The sequence below is a fragment of the Felis catus genome, chromosome E1 (genome assembly GCF_018350175.1).
Source record: "Felis catus isolate Fca126 chromosome E1, F.catus_Fca126_mat1.0, whole genome shotgun sequence".
In the NCBI taxonomy this organism is placed as follows: Eukaryota; Metazoa; Chordata; class Mammalia; order Carnivora; family Felidae; genus Felis; species Felis catus.
The window spans coordinates 56867513-56885031 of NC_058381.1; the positions used below are offsets into that span (position 1 = coordinate 56867513).

Genomic DNA, 17519 nt, shown 5'->3' on the forward strand with positions numbered 1-17519 from the left:
CCTCCCCCCCCTCCCCCGGGGGTGGCTCCGACGCTGGGGGACCCGGGGCCTGACCCCTGGGGGCGGCGCTCCTGAGGCCGGGCGAGTCCCAGCCCCGCCCCGGGCCCCTAAGCTTTGCGCTTAGATTTTTGTTTTGAAAACCGGCTTGCAACACTCATTCCACGGGCGCCCTCAGATTACCGTGGTTCTCGGCAGCATTTCCGCCCGGTACAGAAGGCCATCTCACAGCACTTTGGAACCGCCAGCGGAATGCCGAGGCCCGGTGAGGCCGGAAGGCTCGCCTAAACCGTGGCCCTGGACTGCCGGCAAGACGGTGCAAAGCGAAGGTCAACCCCGCTTTACTCCCGGCCACTCCCCGGACACGTCCACAGCGTTTTCAGAGGACACTGCCCGAGCCTGGCCGCTGGATGCCCCTTCTGGGCTGAGACCCAGCAGCCTTCCACACGGGCGTCCTTGTAACGTGGCTGCCCCCCAAAGGCTGTTTCTGGAACTCAGCTCCAGGTGCCTTGTGTCCACTCTGGTCCCCTACTGGCTGTTCCTCTTGGGAGTAATTCTGGAAGGTAGCGAAGGTGGAATGAAGGGAAGTGTACTGGTTTTGTTCCTTCCAGATCCTTCCAGGGCTCTGTTGCTGAACAGTGTGTGTTTGAGATGACTACGCTGTAACCTGAAAAGTATTTCTCCCCCGCTCCCAATAAACACAGGGCGGACGAAGTGTGTCAAGTACCAACTGAAAAAACAGGGTGCCGGTTTTTGCTTCGGATACATTTACTGCTGTTTTGGAAAAATTACAGTGCCTGAGCTGACATCTGGTGGGAGCCAAGCAGCTAGAATGGAGTGTTGTTTAAATTTTTTTTTAATGTTTATTTATTTTTGAGAGAGACAGAGCGTGAGCAGGGGAGGGGCAGAGAGAGAGGGAGATACAGAATCGGAAGTAGGCTCCTGGCTCCGGGCTGTCAGCACAGGGCCCGACGCGGGGCTCGAACCCACGGCTTGTGACATCACGACTTGAGCCGAGGTCCCTAACCAACCGAGCCACCCAGGCGCCCCTAGATGGAGTGCTGTTTAAATGGAAGATGCTAGCGTGTGCTCAGGCTTCCTCCTGGTCCAGTTATGACCAATGGGCAAAAGGCAAGCTTAATCCTGCCGGATCACATAATATGAAGGTACAAGTAAAAGGAATTTCAGTGGTGACCGATGAAAAACAGCCCGTAATATGCAAAATGCGGAGTGGGGCTTAGGTCTTAGCTACTGGCTTCTGACCACAAGGGGACTTATGGGCTAAGTGGGTCTTCTTCCTTGTCCCCTGTCCTCACTGTTTCAAAGTTGCTATGTAAGAGGGCCCGTTGTGCAAACTCGGTCATGTTCTGTATCAACTATCGGATGAATAACGGAAAGAAACAAGAACAGAACATTCTTCCTTGTCCCCTGTCCTCACTGTTTCAAAGTTGCTATGTAAGAGGGCCCGTTGTGCAAACTCGGTCATGTTCTGTATCAACTATCGGATGAATAACGGAAAGAAACAAGAACAGAACAATGCAAAAAACCCAACTCCAAACCAAGTTGCTTTATTTAAAATGATGAACAAGTTTCATCCAAGTGAAAGTTAAAAATACCAGTCAAATGGCAGAGCCACAGGCATTTGGTGGCGGAGCCCACGGCGAGATGAAAGCAGACGTAGGAGGCTGCTGGGTGCGTGTGACAGCTGCAGGAGGCGTGAGGACTCAACTCAGCACGTGGTCCCCGGCCTTCCGCACTGTCCAGTCACCCTGGAGACAGCCGGCCGGGCCAGTGCTCAGGGGACACGAGGAGTGTCACGTTTTTGAACTACCGATGACAGCCACCACCTGAGGGGCCGGGGCACGAGGTTTGTCTAGTTTGGCTGTATAGAATGTGACATCATTGGAACATCGTGGCAGAAGGCGGGGAGGGGAGTGTGAGGAGGAACCAGACTCCGCGGGGAACCATCGACAGTACCAGCACACATGACAAACGACTTACTTGTGGAAACGCTACACAGGATTCGAGGAACCTACAGCTGCGCACTTACACGCCTACGTCCTTAGAAAGCACTTTTTACGACATTTACCGCAAAACTCCCGCTCTGTCCCACACGCTCATCTGAGGTCCTAAATCACATCCAGGCGGAACCTCTAGTAAGTTCACAAAGCAACTTATACCAGCAACTTTCTTGCTTACCCTTAGATATCTTTAGCTAATTTAGAAAGAGAAACCAAATACTAAGAACACGGCTATGATGTTAATGACGTTCTTTTATGAAGATCTCATCAACTTGTATTTTGTAAAGTCTGAACTTGCTTTTCTGGCCACGGAAATGGATATGACGGACTCTACCTACCCCGACCAGCGACCCTTGGGAACCACGGCACACTCACTGTCCCTTAGCACCACGAGAGGAGGGACCTGGACTCGTCACTGCTTCATCTCCAGCACCTAGAACAGTGGCTGGCACTCAAACGCAGGCTGGGTGCTCGAATGACTAATCAATGGGCATCTGCGAGCCTGAGCCAAATGTGAACAACGTCCCTGCGTTTGGTGGCTCTCCCCTCAAAGGTGTCACCCTGAATATCCCAGCACTACTGATGACCCCAGAGGCACCTGTGTGCGGCCCTGGATACTCAGGCTGATGGTAGAACCCTTGGTGCTCACCCCCGAAGCCCCAGAGGCTCCCCCACCCCCCCAATGTCTTCATCCACCTGCTCCAATCAGTTACTGGTCGAAGAGCCCCCGTTCCAGGACCCAGCGCATTGGGTCTAGGGAAGAATCCCTAGAAAATAGTTTCATGCGGTATCCTTCTCTCACTACTGCTGATGGCACGTGGAGCAGCCCAGGCCACCAGGGCAGAAGGGTTGACGTCAGAGCAGATGGCCCTGGTCCCCACTTTCTACCTTGTCCTGAGCACCCGGCCATCACTCCACTCCTTTCTCAGTTTCCGCACCCCATCCCTGCTTTCTTTCCACGCTGGCGTGCTCGGCTGGCCCACGGTGACAGTAAAAGGGGAGGCGTGGGAGGTGCTGAATCCCGGCCTGGCTAAAACGAAGACTGCCCCATCCATGGTCGTTCATGGGCCGGCGAGAGCCCAAAGGCAGCACGTACTCTGTGTGAGCCAGATGCTTTCAGGTGAAGGGACTGCGAGCCTGCCAGATGAGCTGGATCCCTTATTTCTGAGTATTGGTGGTCAAACAGGAATCACCCATCGCTGGAGCCTCTGGGGGGGTGGGGGGAGGAGGCTAATCTCTCCAATTCAAACTACCCTGTCGTCGCAGCCACTGCACGCCCCCTGGCGGCAAACAGCCTTTTGCTTTTGTTGGTTTGCCTTTAAACCGAGGCTTAGAGAGATTGGTACGAATTTGAGAGGAAGGTGCGATCGCCCCGTAGCAATACCGGGGAGATGAAAAAATTATTTTGAAGATGGCAAGAAAATTTTAAAGAGGAGGAGGAACACCATTCAGGTATTAATACAAACAGGTTACAAGTTCCGTGTATGACTTTACTCACACGCACACACACCCTGGAGCCCGGGGCCGCCGAGCCCCGTGGCCGGGCGGGGAAAGGAGGGCGGGTGCCGGGCGCCAGCGCTGAGAAGGTGGCAGATGTTCTCCATCCCATCCGGCCACTTCTTTGCATTGGCATTTGAGGATGCAGAAAACACAAAATAGGGGCCCAACCTCCTAGAGTAAAGCCACTCGACCGACCTAGTGTCGAGAAATGGTAACCGCTCTGCTAAAAATGTAACCTCTGCACAGAAGAGACCTGGGCTCCCCAGATTAAAGCCACGTGTCGGGAGGATCTGGGGGAGGCGACACCACACGATTCCAGGATGCGTGCACACACCTCGCGGCTCGCCCGGGAGACTACGGTGAGAGCTCCTCTGCCCTCCGGCTGCTCGTGCCCTGGCCTGCGTTCCCACCCAGAAGACGGCACGTCCCTGCCAAGCCCCCTTTTACTTTTAAGTTTAGTTGAATTCAGGGACGGATTAAGGCAAGCAGGTAAGAATGAAGAGGGCAAGACGTGGAACCTACTGGTCAATCCCCAAGCGTTCACGGCGGAGTCGTCTGGAAGCCCAGATGAGATCCCAAAGGCGAGAAGCACCGTATAGGACCTCACTCCAGACGTGCAGCCCGAGGCGCCCACCTCGTGTCTGCCGGTCAAACGAACGGGGACACTCATCGCGACGTCTCTCGCGGAGCAGATCACGCGGCAGGAAAGACCAGGACACGTCTGTCAGGAGGCAGCCCCGTTCCTCATTCACGTTCCGTGATGAGAATGCACTGAACACCTTTCCTGCTCTGTCCCCAACCCAAACCCCGATGCGGCGTCCTTCCCCCCAGGACACTCGGCACACACACACCGCCGGGACGCACGAGGCCCTCCGACGGCGGAGAGAAGGGAACGCGTCACAAGACAGTGCTCGCGGTGGTGAGCGGTGCCGCACGTGCCGGCTGGGTCACCGCCACGCGGCTTCGGACAAAGGGTGACACGGGGAGGTGGCGCACACGCGGCACTTCATACGCGTAACCAGCTCACACGCAAATCCGAGTCCGCTCGCCCCTCAGGGCCCGCTGGTGGGCAGCCGGCTCTTGGACGGCAGAGGTTCCGCACCAACGGTCGGGGAGGGGTCAGATGCAGCCAGCCGCTCCCGGGATGGCGGCCCTCCGGCCTCGGGGCGGAGCAGCGTGGTTCAGAGACAGCACAGGCCTTGTCACCCAGGGGCCCACGGGCCTGCAGCGTTTCGGGGTTTCACTGAGGGTCGTGAGCTTTTAAACTTCTTGGCCATCTAGTCTTAGGAAGCAGTGAAAACAGCATTTGACCGAAGACAGAAGCTTGGACCAGAGAAGGATGATCCAAATTCAGAGAAGACAGAGGAGAAGGAGGGAGCAGAAGACGTGAAAACTGAGTCAGGTGGCCGCCAACCACGTACGCAGGAACCACCTCAGGGACAGTCTCTCTCTTTGCTCAGGGGTGAGCCCGGCCTCCACAAGTGTCCCTAATCCTGCCAAGGAAAGTACAACTGCCTGTAATCAGCATGTAGACGGCACAGCGGGTGCAAAGCTGGAAGGAAACGTTAAAGCCGAACCCCAGGACCCCACGTGGCATTAAGGGCAGGGCTGTCCCTACGACCTTCCCTTCCAAGTTACGAAGTCACACAGTGCGGGCAGGTAGGAGTGAGTCCGCGACAACACAGACGCCTTAAAAAGGCAAGAAGTGAAATCTAAGAGCGGCCTGAAGAGGGCGACTGGGTTGAGGAATGCATGTTCTAGTCCCACAAATTCAGGTGAACAGGACACCTGAACTTCTCGTGGGATTCCAGTGTGACTGCAGAGGACGAGGGAAACAGACTGAAAGGAACATGGGTCCTAAACTTTCCTAACACACCGAAGACAACGCTCTGCTCAGAGATACAAAGGACGCGACAGGGACGTCGGCCGCGGCACTGCCGGGGCCTGAGACACTTAAAAAGTCGTGAGAGCTCCAGTATCTGACTACCTTCCCGAAACGTCTCCCCGTCTCCCCGTTGCAGACACGCTGCAACTCGCACCGTGGCAAGGGGCTCTGGGATCCGGGCCCCGGGGCGCACGGCAGCCACCAACCCCCCTCCCCGTAAGCCCGTCACGTGCCCAGCACAGGGCCACTGCTGGCAGAAATGACCTTAGTGACTTTAAGCGTTCGCTTATTGACATCCACTCTGGTTCGAACGAGCGTGGGAGACGGGACGGAGGCCTCACAAAACACCCGAGTTCCGCGCCGCCGTCTCCCTCGGTGTGAGCGCTCAAAGGGACGACGGCAGTGGGGGACAACGCCAGGAGGCCACACCTCAGGCCCTCAGGAGGCGCGGGGAACTTCTCCCGCGCTGCCGCCTGTACAGCTGTAACCATCGCCTCCCCGCCGAGCGCGCACGCCAGCGGAGTCCCTGCTGTCCCCCAAGGCCGCGAGAATAACAAGGGGGGGTTTCTGGTATTCTCGAAGGGAAAAAATGGCAAGGATAGAAAACGGATTTAATTTTTATTAAATAACATTAAGGGTGTCCTTGGCACCATCCACACAGATTCTTGCCTTTCCGCGTAAAAGAAGCGGCGTTAATCTGCCCCGGTAGCAGTGAAAAAAGCCACTGCAGCAAAGGCCGAGTGAACGGACTCGTATTCCGAGAGCGCCCTCATTCTCTGCCTTTGTCCGGCCCTCCCCTTGACCGCGGATCCAAAAGGCTGACCTCCCCAGGGCCCCGCCCCTCATGTGGCCACGTCCCTCCTACGCAGACGGCGGCCGTGCGTGGTCACCTGGAGGAGCTGCGCTCTTTGCTCACACAGTCGTCCTGGGAGGTGGTGTCCCCGTTTCCCATCATGCTGCACGTCCTCCGCTTCTTCCTGCGGTGCGTCGTCCCGTCCCCTTCAGACCCGGACTCACACTGGACACGGAAGGAGAAAAGCAGGAATTCGACCGGATGCGACCCGGTCTGTCAACAAACCTCTACCCTCCGGAAACGGCACAAATGTCCGGGTTCTCCCAGAAGCGAAGCAGCCGCTTCTGCCGGCTCCGCAACACGGCCCAGCTACCCAGCCCCGGAAACACCGCGGCTGCCCCCGGACGCCGGGGGGCCCGCCAGCATTCTCTGATGGGGGGCTCACGGGTTTAGAATCAAGACGCGGCTCTAAGGACGGTCTACAGCCGGCGCTCTGACGCCGCATTATGCGATCCCGCTGCGCGGACACAGACCCCGAGGCGGGCGAGAGGGGACACAGGGCCCTGCACGGTCTCGCTCCCCCGCCCCCTGGGGAACACCGAATCGACAGATTCTGCGAAGTGGCAGGACGGCAATTTCACCCGCTGAGGGCACAGGTCCCTCTTCCCCGGTATCCCGTTAGCTTTTAACAAGCCGCTGAGCCTGTGCGGATCCCAGGCTCACGGGTTACATCCGCAGGGAAAATTCTCAGCACGGGCTCGGAGCTCGCGAGGCTCTGCGTCCGAACGCCCATGCTGCCATTTGCTAGCTGTGTGATCCTGGGCCGCTCGGTAGCGAGATCCCCCCACACTCCTTTTGCCTCCCAAAGTTCTCGCGATGACCCCCCCACGCACGCACGAGGCTACAAACTGGGCGGAATTCACCACACAGCAGGGAGGGTGGCAGGCGGAGCTCTTGGCGGAAGCGGCTCTCTCTCCCTCTGGGCCAGGAGGAGGGAAGGCTGCCGCTGAGTCCCCCTGCCAGTGACCTCCTGGGAGGCCTGGGGAGGGAGCAGGGCCTCACCTCCGAGTCCGAGTCGGACGAGCTGGAGCTGGAGGAACTGGAGGAGTCACTGGAGCTGTCGGATGCGATCCCCGTGGACTCCTGAAGGTCAACCGAGTCGGCCAGGACCGCCAACTCGGGGTGCTCTTGCTTCAAGATCCTGAGAGACAAGAAACATCGTTCCCAGCGCTGGGACCGGCGAGCACACCGAGCACATTTAACCCCGAACCCGGAGCTGAGGCCTGCCTCTCTCGGGAGCGCCGGGGAGTGCCGGACGGGGACGTGGTGAGGACACACGCACCCGCAGGCCGGGAGCAGAAGCCCCCGCGTGCCTGCCGCCCAGGCCCTCCGGAAAGGCGAACTGGCTGCTCGCGGCTCACTCTGACCTTCGCAAAGGAGCCGGCTGCAGTGCCAACGTGTGAGGCACGGCTGCCCTGAGTCAGGCTGCGCTTTCGTCCACCTGGGAGAAAAAGTCTCTCTTCCTTGTGTTTTTTTTCTGTTTGTTTCCTCCTGAACCTTTCCTAGTGGATTTTCTAAGCCCTTCCTTTCCACAACACAGCGTTTAGTGACTGCAGTCGGGCTCGGTTAAGTTCCCTTCGTAAGCGGAGAAACAATCAGATTTGTAAGAAATAAGAAGCGTCAAGTAACAGAGAGGGTTCCCCTCGCTCGAAGACACACCTGAACTGGACTTTCAGAGGCGGGGACCCTCCCCTCAGGGACCTAATCTGGCGTCCGCACTAACCAGGGACAAAGCACCTGCTGTGCGGTTAAGGCCTTTAGAACGACCGAGTCACGGCACACAGCGGCCGGTGGGACAAAGTAAGTGGGCCGCAGGTGCCCGAGGGTCCGGGGAGAACAAAGCCACCACCCTTGCTGGCCCTCTCAGCAGGGAAGCTGAGCACTGACCAAGCCAGGATCCCTCTCTTACCCCGAGAGCTGGTCCCTCCAGGTCAGGGTTGGGACACAGTGGCACGGGGTGGCTGGGGGTGGCTTGCACTGCCGCTGCCCGTGCTGTATCTGTTCTGTGGATAAACAGAGGAGCTAAGTCTCCAGGGCAGTCACCTCGCTCACAAGAACTGAAGGTAGTAAGTTCAAAGGGGCATAATGCTTCTGAGTAAGAAAAAGACAGAACCAAAATAAAACCCAAACAACATGGCTTCCTTTGCTAAGTGCTAGCCTTTGGGGTGGGGGGGAGGGGGGGAAGAGGACAAAAATCGAAAACAAAACAAAACAGAACACAAAAGAAACACCCCAATCATGGCCATGTTTTGACGGACTGACTTTGATCAAACATGCAGAGTCTTACCCTGTCGCCTCGAGGCTGGCAAGCATCCTGAGAACTAGCCCTGACCTTGGACCCCCTGGCCTCTGCCCATGAGGTTTTGCAGCCCCAGCTCTCCCAGGCCTCAGACCAGCACACGTTACTGCAGCGGTGGACTTTTTTTTTTACTTCGCCTCTGGGGTTGGAGTTGGAACAAAGCAAAAGAAGAAGGAAACGTCTCTCACCTATACCATTTCCGCGATAACTTTGGTCTTCCTCTTACCGTCTTGTGCCATACAACGGGGAAGTTGGTGCTGCTGGCAAAATTCTGGGTGATGGCAATGGTGGTGTCAAGATTAAGGACAACGTGCCACCAGCCTCCTGAAATCCAACAAATAAGCAGTTAAACAGGGCTGGGTTCCGTACAAAATCACGGATGACAAGAACCCTGCCAACAGCGGGTTCCAATCTACGGGGAGGGACTCGGGGACAGGAGACCCAGCGTGGTAAATGCTTCTCCTGATCCAGGAATCACAACTAATCCGTGTAAACTTCTCCTGGAGCACAGCTGTGCCTGCTCATTTCCAGGCTGTCCGTGGCTGCTTTCCTGCTCCAAGGGCAGAATTAAGCAGTTGGAATAAACACTGTCTGCCCCCCAACCCCCGTGCTTAAAATATTTACTCTCTGCCCTTTACAGAAAAAGCGTGTGGACCCCTGCTGATCCAAAACTGTGATCAAAACTATAAAAGCAGTAAGTTCTTCGGTTTCTATCTCAATACCTATTCAGACCTGTCTTAAGTTTATTTTTTAATGTTTGTTTTTTTTTTTTTTTTGGCAGAGAGAGACAGAGCATGAGCGGGGGAGGCGCAGAGAGAGAGGGAGACACAGAATCCAAAGCAGGCTCCAGGCTCTGAGCTGTCAGCACCGAGCCCGACGCGGGGCTCGAACCCACGAACTGTGAGGTCATGACCTGAGCCGAAGTCGGACAATCAACCGACTGAACAACCCAGGCACTCCATAAGACCTATCTTAAATATTAAACACCCTTGCCCTCGACACTTAACCTATCATAACAAGATGTCGTTTTTTTGTTTTTTTCCGAAGTGTAGTTTTCAGGTATGGGACTTCCTGCCTCTTGGCCCCAAGTTCCTATTTCCTGACTCAACCCAGCCCGTGCTACACTGTATTAAAAACCCAATTTGCAGAAATACACACAAGTCACCGCACATTCACAAAGACACTAGGTAACTACCAGGGACAGAGATGGGCACACTCTCTACATACAGGAAATTTCCCGACAGCCACTATAGATTCAGGTTACAAGAAATGTGGACAGCGGCCCCCTAAGTGCTTGATGGCACAGTGACAGACCTCACTGTCCGAGGCGGGCACCAGTCAGTTCATTTAGAGTCAGCATGCAGGGGGATCTCTTTGGGACTCCTTCTGCATTTACTTCTGCTCCGAAATGACAAATAAAACAAATCAAACAATGTGCTTTCTCTCAGTTCCTCTATACCTGGTACGAAGACAGTCTCTCCTGGTTTTTGTAAGATCTCCAGGGGTTTGAATTCAGGCGGCCAGGTGGGAAGCTGCGTCCGGGGATGGATGATACTAAACCAGGTAATAGCCTCGTCTTGCTGGTTCCCTCCTTCTTCACGGGTCACCTTGATGAGTTCCCTGGGCGTGCTGGTAGGAAACAGGCACCAGCGCTTGTGGCCCTGAACTAAGGCGTTCCAGGCACTGGTCCCCAGAGGGTCGATGTGAATTCCGGTTCCAGAGCGTGGTGGCCCCATCACAAACCACCTGAAGGACAGAAACGTCCAAGATGTGAAGGATAAACTGACTCTGTGCACACATACTACAAAACAGTGAGTTCTTGGTCTCATAAAACACGTTATGTGACCTCTATTTCAGAGATCACGCAGACCCTGCCACAAGGGAACGCTGAACGAATCGTGCCTGGAGCGCTCCATAACAGAAAAAATAAAAATCACTGATGTGGCCTACTACTGGGCTTTAACTATCAAAACTTTCCTTGGGGCGCCTGGGTGGCTCAGTCGGTTAAGCATCCGACTTCGGCTCAGGTCATGATCTCGCGGTTCGTGGATTTAAGTCCCTGAACTGACAGTTCGGAGCCTGGAGACTGTGTCCCTGGACACAGGGATTCTGTGTCTCCCAGCTCTCTGCCCCTCCCCTGCTCACTCTCTGTCTCAGAAATAAAGAAACGTTAAAAAAAAAAAAAAATTAGAAGCCACCCTTAAAGATCAGTAGTTCAACTCTGCCTGAATGTTCGAGTCACCTGGGGAGCCTTCTGAAATCTTGATGCCTAGGTGGCAACCCAAACCAATGAAACCCGTCTGTGGCGGCAAGGCCTGGTCAGACAGCAGTAACCCCCTAAGTCCCATGTGCAGCCAAGGAGAACCACTCAGTGTTCTGGAAAAAGGTTGGCTGACCGCGCTCAGGTGACACATCCTGTCGTACAGGAGAGCCTAAGGGCTTCACCCCCAAGTACTTTACCTGTAAGGGGGCCTGCGTTTCTCCCCGGCATACTGGAAAAGGTCATCAGTGAAAAACTTGGGCACCTTGTAGTCTTCCAGAAGTTTCCTTCTTTTGGGGTGTTCACCATAGCTGCTGTCAAAGATGTAAAGGGGGCTGTCATCTCGAGTGCTCTCCATGTACTCGATGTAGTATTTCATCTTCATCTTCACTGAGTAACCGTCATTATCCTCACCGCACTTGAACTTCTGGTTCCGGTATTTCCTTTTGAGGCGCTCCAGGGTCCATTTCTCCTGAGCAGACCAGCCCTCTTGGGCATTGAGCAGAACCACGGGTTTGTAAGGTCTTTCGTAGCGCTCGACAAATTCTTCCACGGACAGCTGTAACGCGTCTGCCCTTTCCACGTTATCCTGGGGGAATCAGAAAAGACCGATCCAGTTAGAGACAAAAGCAACACAACAAAAAGTCCAGCGGTAGAAGACGGCGTCCCCCAGGTCCAGTTAGCTATGACACACCTAAGAAGCCAGATTCTTGTTCCGGCTTATCTTGCGGGGGGTGGGACGGAGGGGAAGGGATAAGGACCTGCGTGCGGACTGACACGTCGCACCCAGCGCCGCCCCACCAGGGGAAGGGGGCTACGCATCTCCCACTCGTGGGCCTTGACAGCCAGGTCCCAGAGGGCGCCGCCGCCCAAAGGGGTCTAGGGGCGACAGCTCTCGTTGAGGGCGCCAAAGGCGTCAGCCTCCAGTTGCCCCCGGGACAGGAGGCGGCCGCGGCGCGGGCGGAAGGAGGTCGGCCCTGGAATCCGGCCCCCGATGACCCCGACCTCCGCGGGGTGCGGGTGAGCCCATCGGAACTCGGGGGAGACGCGCCCGGAGAGGTCCCCGGCCGCCCGGAGACGCCCGTGCCCGGCCCGCGACCCCGACCCCGGCCGGCTCACCGCCACGGCCGCCGGGTTCAGCGAGAAGCTCTCGTAGTAGTTGTGACGGGTCCAGTCCAGCGAGTCCTTGAGCTCCGGCCGCGCACTCCGCTTGGCCTCGCGGATCCGCTTCTTGCTCTTGTGGTTCATCTTGCGCGGGTCACCAGCTGCTCCCGCGACCACCTCGGCGCAGCTCGCTTTCTGCTTCCAACGCGCCCCCTCCCCGGCCCGGGCGGCGGCGACGGCGGCGGCGGCGGCGGCACCGAAACGCCCTTCGCTCTGGCCCGGCGCCTTTAAAGTCGCCTTCCAGAAGATTCACTCCGCAACCACCTCCCGGGCCTCGGGTTGGGCACGCGGCTGCCGTCTTCCCCGCCCCCGGGCCACTAGTGGTGAGCCATTGGCTTGGGCGCCTCCGGGGTCCGCCCTCACACTCCCCGGCTCGCCGCCATGTTGGGAAGGTCAGGCCGATGGAGGCGCCTCCTCACTGCGGTCCCGCCTCTCCCGCTCCCGCTTCCGCTGTGTACGTCACTTCCGGAAGCGAGCGCTCACTCCGCCGCCCGTTTCCGGCGTGCGAGCAGCCGAGGCCACCTGTCTTCCCTGTCTTCTCTGCCAGGTCTTTGGTCTCTTGCCGCACGGCCACACCGTCCCCCGAGGGGTGTGTTCCCCGCCCTTGCTGTCCCGTTGCGGCGACCCGACGGGGCCCGCGAAGGGCCACGTGGCGCCGGTGAGACGGCTCCAGCCGGTCCCGGGGTCCCCCGCGTGCCCAGCCTGGCAACCTGGCGCCCTCCGCTGCTCGCGGCCCGCCGGGGGGCCACCGACTCCCCCACGGGCGAGCGTGGCCTTCGAGGGCATGTGGTTCGGGCCCAGCGCTTTCGGTTCTCAGAGGAGCCGGGCCTGGGGGCTGAGGGGACGGTGCTGGAGGTCAGCGTCCCGCAGGTGCGTGCAGCGGCACCCGCCGGGGGGCGCCTCCGGCCCCTTGCGGTGGCGCCCGGGGCAGGAGCTGTTCTCAGTGGCCTGGGCGGGGGGGGGGGGGGGGGGTGTTGGGAGGGGGTGGGGGACGGGCTCTGGCGGCTACCCTGCCTGAGGAAGGGCCTCCGAGCGGGAAGGGTCGCGGTGGGAAGCCCTCTGACAGTCTTGAAGTAAGAAACTTGGGGGTCCTGCCAGGAAGAGAGCCCTCCGCATCAAATATTTCCTGCCCGAAAAGTGACATTTTGGACACCGAACACTTCCTTTGACCTAGTAGAAGGGCTTCTTAATTCAGCTTTATCTAGGATCGGGAATTCTACCCTCACTATCCGAATAAAGTTCCGTGGGTTGGCACCCGTTCCTTCCGGTTTACAGCTGCCCCAAACTCTCAGTAATAATAGTAATACTTTATGCGTCCGGTTTTTCGAAGCATTTTGACGTGGCCGTGTTTAGATTTCAACGGCAGTGGGTGAGGTAGGTATTAGCGAAACAATTCAAAGGGGCGTCCGACTCTTGATTTGGGCTCGGGTCGTCGTCGTCTCAGCTCAGAGCCTGCTTGGGGTTCTCCCTCCCGCTCTCTGATCCTCCCCCACTCACACTTGCGGTCTCTCTGTCTCAAAATACATAAATATTTTTTTTAATATTTTTATTTATTTTGAGACAGAGAGAGACAGAGCATGAGCAGGGGAGGGGCAGAGAGAGAGGGAGACACAATTTGAAACAGGCTCCAGGCTCTGAGCTGTCAGCACAGAGCCCGACATGGGGCTCGAACTCAGGGACCGCGAGATCATGACCCGAGCTGAAGTCAGACGCTTAACCGACTGAGCCACCCAGGCACCCCTAAATAAATATTTTAAAGATGATAAATGGGTAAGAGGAGGTAAAGTCTCGAGTGAAACCGTTTCTAACAGTTTTTAAATGCCTTCCCGTTGAAATACCCACTCGATTTCTTCCCTCATTTAGGAGGTGAAGATACTCCGTGTGAGAAGAAAGACCTCTTTCCACCCAAATCGGCAAACTCAACTGCTGTGATCAGAAACCCTTTAATGTATCTTGGGTGAAATCTACCAGGGCAGGCATTTTATTCACCATGCACGCCCTACACTTAAGACCCAGTGCCTAGCATATTTTAGGCACTAAAATTTTGGAGAGTGAATTGAATGAATTGAGTTCAAACTTCCAGTTCCTTCACCTTTGGTACTTTGAAAACTCGAGCGCCGTTTCCAACCACAAGCAGCACCCTTTGCTCTAGAAAACAGACTTGCGGTTTTGCAGTCTTTTAATAACCGCTCAAGGTGTGTGCTCATTTTGTGCCTGGTGCTGTACTAAGTTTGCGTCGAATCTTCCACCATCACCCTATGGGATAGTGTTTTGCGGTGGCGGAAACTGAAGCACGGACAGGTTGAATGGCAGGTGAGGTCCCACAGGTAGTCAGTTACATATCTGGAGTTTGAACTCAGGCAGGCTCGTTCCAAAGGCGTGAGCCGTTTAATTTGCCTCTCTCGCAATTCTGTGTCTTTGCAAAGGCTCTGTATGCTGCCTGCCTTCCTAACTCCAGAACCGAGCTGCACTCAAAGCTCTTCTGGAATGTCTCCCTAGCCTGTTTCCCAGGACCATACCAAACTGCCTGTGATTATAATCCTCGGATACATTCTTACTGCACTTAAAAGCTAAACTTCCTGTGGCCCAGAAGACCACATAGGTCTGGTCCCTGCCTTCCCTCTGACCTCTGCTTGTACTACCACAACCCTGCCTCCAGCCCCCATGCGCTTGCTGTGGGTGCTGTCTGAACCGTTCTCCCTATCTAGGATAGCCACCTTGTGATCACTGTCCCCCCATCGTTCCCTGCCCCCACCACTGCCATCACCCGGTTTTGTTGTGTTAGCACCCACACCAGCCAAAAACATATTCGCTTACTTGTGGCTTGTCTCTTCCTAGTAGGGTATGTATGTACATGTGTGTTCCATGAGCTTTACATCCATAGCCCACGAAATCACTCCCAGTCCCTGAAATAAATGCTTGTTGAGTGGAGAGTGGCTATCCTGTGGTATTGCAGTTTCATATGCCCCATAGGATGTGAACTTTACAGCAGGGAATCACCGTTTTTGTAATAGATGCCAGTGTCAGGCACTCAGTAATTGCTGTAAAAATAAATATTCCAACTTCCAGCAGATGAGTTATTTTTGGCTTACAAAAAATTCTTTTCAGGTCCTGCACCTCCAGTACGGAATGTATGTTTGGCCCTGTGCGGTGGTCCTGGCTCAGTACCTGTGGTTTCACAGAAGATCTCTGCCAGGCAAGGCTGTCTTAGAGGTACAAGTGCCCCTGAGGTTTCCAAGAATCCCATGTTCAGATCTAAGTCTATGTGCTGGTTACTGGCTTTTGTTTGATATTTTAAAATCAGATGATTTGGCCCGCTTGTAAGTTCTATGAGCTAAGAACGCTTTTTACACTTTAAGTTGTGTAAAAAAAAGAACGTATACCAGAGACCACAGGAGACCCACCAAGACTAAAATATTTATCATCTGGCCCGTTAGAGTTTGCCGACCCTTACCCGACCCTTACTCTAAGTGAAGCCCATTGATTAGTTTCAGTTTTAGACTCTTGGTATGGAAGCAATCCCTAAGGCCCTCTTTCCAGGGTGTCCCAACTGGGTCATTTGGGGTCTACTGTGACATGTGCGGTTTCTCAAAAAACAGCCCTTTCCATTTTTGGAAATCTTGAGTGTCCTCTACTTTTCCTGATCACTTCACTCGAGACCACTGACGGCTTAGAGAAAAAAACTTTTGTCAAGTTTGCACACAGTACAATGCTTAAACTCTAAGGCTGAAGACAAATCCAAAACTTGTAACCCCTCTGAACTTTTGCAGAACCACGTAAATGAATGGTGTGAAGGCACTTGGCATGCTGTAGCTGGCAATTTGTAGACATTCAGATTGAGAATCTCCCCACCCGTCCTTAAAACTGGAAAATGGGAAACTTGTGCTTCAACCAAATAGACACTAAAGGCATTCCTTAGTTATTCCTTAGTATGCTTAAGACTTCAGCACTTTGAAGTCCCAACTGGAAAATCCCCTTTAGTATGAACCCCGTTGAAGATCTGTCGGGCTAGAGCCACATAAAAGAGGTTACAATTGGTAGTAACAGCCAGAATGGCTGTATGCATGCAAGTCACCCATCAAGCTTCTGGAGACCCAGTGTCCCATATAATTGGGAGCTCTTTTATGGACTGTGAGAGAACTAAATGCCGCTAGTGTCCAAACTGCCTGGGGCATATTCAGCAATAAACTGCCAGAGATGCCCATGGGAATTTGGAAGCAATATTGTCAGTTGCAGAATTTAGGGCCCTGTATGGGACTTAACCTTTCAATCCAATTGAGAGACACCACTTGATTTCTACAAACCCAAAAACCTAAGCTTCACATACAAAGGCAATGTCTAATTATGGCACACTGTGCATACATGAGCTCAAGAATATACTTAACTCCCTGACCCTGTACTCAGGGAAACTAAAACCCCAAATTCCCTGCGATGCTAAGGAAAACTTTGAAATGTGATCTTTTATATTCATCAGATTGGGGCCGGAGTGAGCCTTCCAGGAATCGTGGCTGCAAAATGTGGCGCCGAGGTAATACTGTCCGACAGTTCAGAGCTGCCTCACTGCCTAGAAATGTGCCGTCAGAGCCGGGAAATGAACAACCTGCCACGGGTGCGTGTTGTAGGACTAACGTGGGGCCACGTATGTCCGGATCTCCTGGCTCTGCCACCACAAGACATCATTCTTGCATCTGATGTGTTCTTTGAACCAGAAGGTAAACGTTTTTTTGCGCTTCAGTCATAAATTTGGCTGAAGGTGATTTAAGTTCTTTTAAGGAAAGTCCTTTCTTCCCAGACTTTGAAGACATCTTAACTACAGTGTACTTTTTGATGCAAAAGAACCCCAAGGTCCAACTGTGGTCTACTTACCAGGTAAGAAGGTAAGCCTGCGTAATCCTGGGTTTTACTCTAAATTGTACTCTAGGTTAAAGATTGAATTGGATTCCCCGTGCGGGTCACGATCTCCCGGGGCCCATGAGATCGAGCCCCACGTTCCGGTCCTGCTTGGATTCGCTCTCCTTCTGCCCCTCCCCTGCTCATACTCTGTCTCAAACAAAAACCTTTAAAAATACATATATCTAAAGCAAAACAGGAAAAGCAGAATTTCAAAAAAACAATTTATTTCTTTTTCAGTGCTGACTGGTCACTTGAAGCTTTGCTCTACAAGTGGGATATGAAATGTGTCCACATTCCTCTGGAGTCTTTTGGTGCAGACAAGGAAGATATAGCAGAATCTGCCCTCCCAGGAAGACATACTGTTGAAATGCTGGTCATCTCCTTTGCAAAAAAGGACAGTCTCTGAATCATACCTACATACAGGCTGTTCTGGGGCAATGTCAACACTGATTTGCAACCTATCGTGCCAATTAGAACTCAGACCCTTTTAGCTTCTTGGGAGTGAGTACAAGCACTGGATTTGAAGATGGTCAGATCTGTCGGCCTTAAAAGATTGTGGTGGGTCACCTGGACAACACTCGTGGGTTACAAAGCCATGAAAACAAAAATAAACACACCTGTAAGAGAAAGGACTTGGACTGTTCTTT

General features: G+C 54.5%; 2 protein-coding genes and 1 long non-coding RNA gene across 7 annotated transcripts; 2 read left to right on the forward strand and 1 right to left on the reverse strand.

The window, feature by feature from the left end:
- Positions 1-1549: 1549 nt before the first annotated feature.
- On the reverse strand, positions 1550-12067 carry JMJD6 (jumonji domain containing 6, arginine demethylase and lysine hydroxylase). 3 transcript variants are annotated; one of them, XM_003997181.6, is made up of 7 exons: positions 11935-12067; positions 11016-11404; positions 10015-10301; positions 8744-8879; positions 7259-7397; positions 6294-6421; positions 1550-5011 (listed from the first exon to the last, which is right to left on the reverse strand). In XM_003997181.6, exons 1-7 carry the CDS (start codon positions 12061-12063, stop codon positions 4975-4977), a joined length of 1245 nt encoding a protein of 414 aa, XP_003997230.1. In that variant the 5' UTR covers positions 12064-12067; the 3' UTR covers positions 1550-4974. The 3 variants fall into 3 exon arrangements, with proteins under 3 accessions (XP_003997230.1, XP_019673864.1, XP_044900779.1); XM_019818305.3 differs by lacking the exons at positions 1550-5011; positions 6294-6421 and adding an exon at positions 8166-8254 and having other exon boundaries at positions 7260-7397; XM_045044844.1 differs by lacking the exons at positions 1550-5011; positions 6294-6421 and adding an exon at positions 8166-8259 and having other exon boundaries at positions 7260-7397.
- LOC123381996 lies at positions 7397-9233 on the forward strand. Its single transcript, XR_006589697.1, has 2 exons — positions 7397-8056; positions 9196-9233. It is a non-coding gene; the product is annotated as an uncharacterized LOC123381996 (long non-coding RNA).
- A 102-nt stretch (positions 12068-12169) lies between the features above and the next one.
- On the forward strand, positions 12170-17501 carry METTL23 (methyltransferase like 23). Of its 3 annotated transcripts, none has more exons than XM_045044845.1 (5): positions 12170-12302; positions 15088-15192; positions 16454-16691; positions 16772-16856; positions 17110-17501. In XM_045044845.1, the coding sequence occupies exons 2-5, from the start codon at positions 15109-15111 to the stop codon at positions 17276-17278; spliced, it is 576 nt and encodes a 191-aa protein (XP_044900780.1). In that variant the 5' UTR covers positions 12170-12302; positions 15088-15108; the 3' UTR covers positions 17279-17501. The 3 variants fall into 3 exon arrangements, with proteins under 3 accessions (XP_044900780.1, XP_003997231.1, XP_023099825.1); XM_003997182.5 differs by lacking the exon at positions 12170-12302 and adding an exon at positions 12465-12849; XM_023244057.2 differs by lacking the exon at positions 12170-12302 and adding an exon at positions 12630-12849 and having other exon boundaries at positions 15088-15175.
- The last annotated feature ends 18 nt before the right edge of the window (positions 17502-17519 follow it).

What these genes read in the sequence shown, in the direction of transcription:
- JMJD6 (XM_003997181.6), bottom strand. Translation starts at nt 12,063, where the DNA reads ATGAACCACAAGAGCAAGAAGCGGATCCGCGAGGCCAAGCGGAGTGCG. An exon ending in TGAACCCGGCGGCCGTGGCG is followed by an intron (nt 11,405 to 11,934) that starts GTGAGCCGGCCG and finishes TGATTCCCCCAG; the next exon opens with GATAACGTGGAAAGGGCAGA. An exon ending in TTATCGCGGAAATGGTATAG is followed by an intron (nt 7,398 to 8,743) that starts GTGAGAGACGTT and finishes CTTGTCTCTCAG; the next exon opens with GATCTTGAAGCAAGAGCACC.
- METTL23 (XM_023244057.2), top strand. Translation starts at nt 12,764, where the DNA reads ATGTGGTTCGGGCCCAGCGCTTTCGGTTCTCAGAGGAGCCGGGCCTGG. An exon ending in TGGAGGTCAGCGTCCCGCAG is followed by an intron (nt 12,850 to 15,087) that starts GTGCGTGCAGCG and finishes AATTCTTTTCAG; the next exon opens with GTCCTGCACCTCCAGTACGG. An exon ending in TCACAGAAGATCTCTGCCAG is followed by an intron (nt 15,176 to 16,453) that starts GCAAGGCTGTCT and finishes TATATTCATCAG; the next exon opens with ATTGGGGCCGGAGTGAGCCT.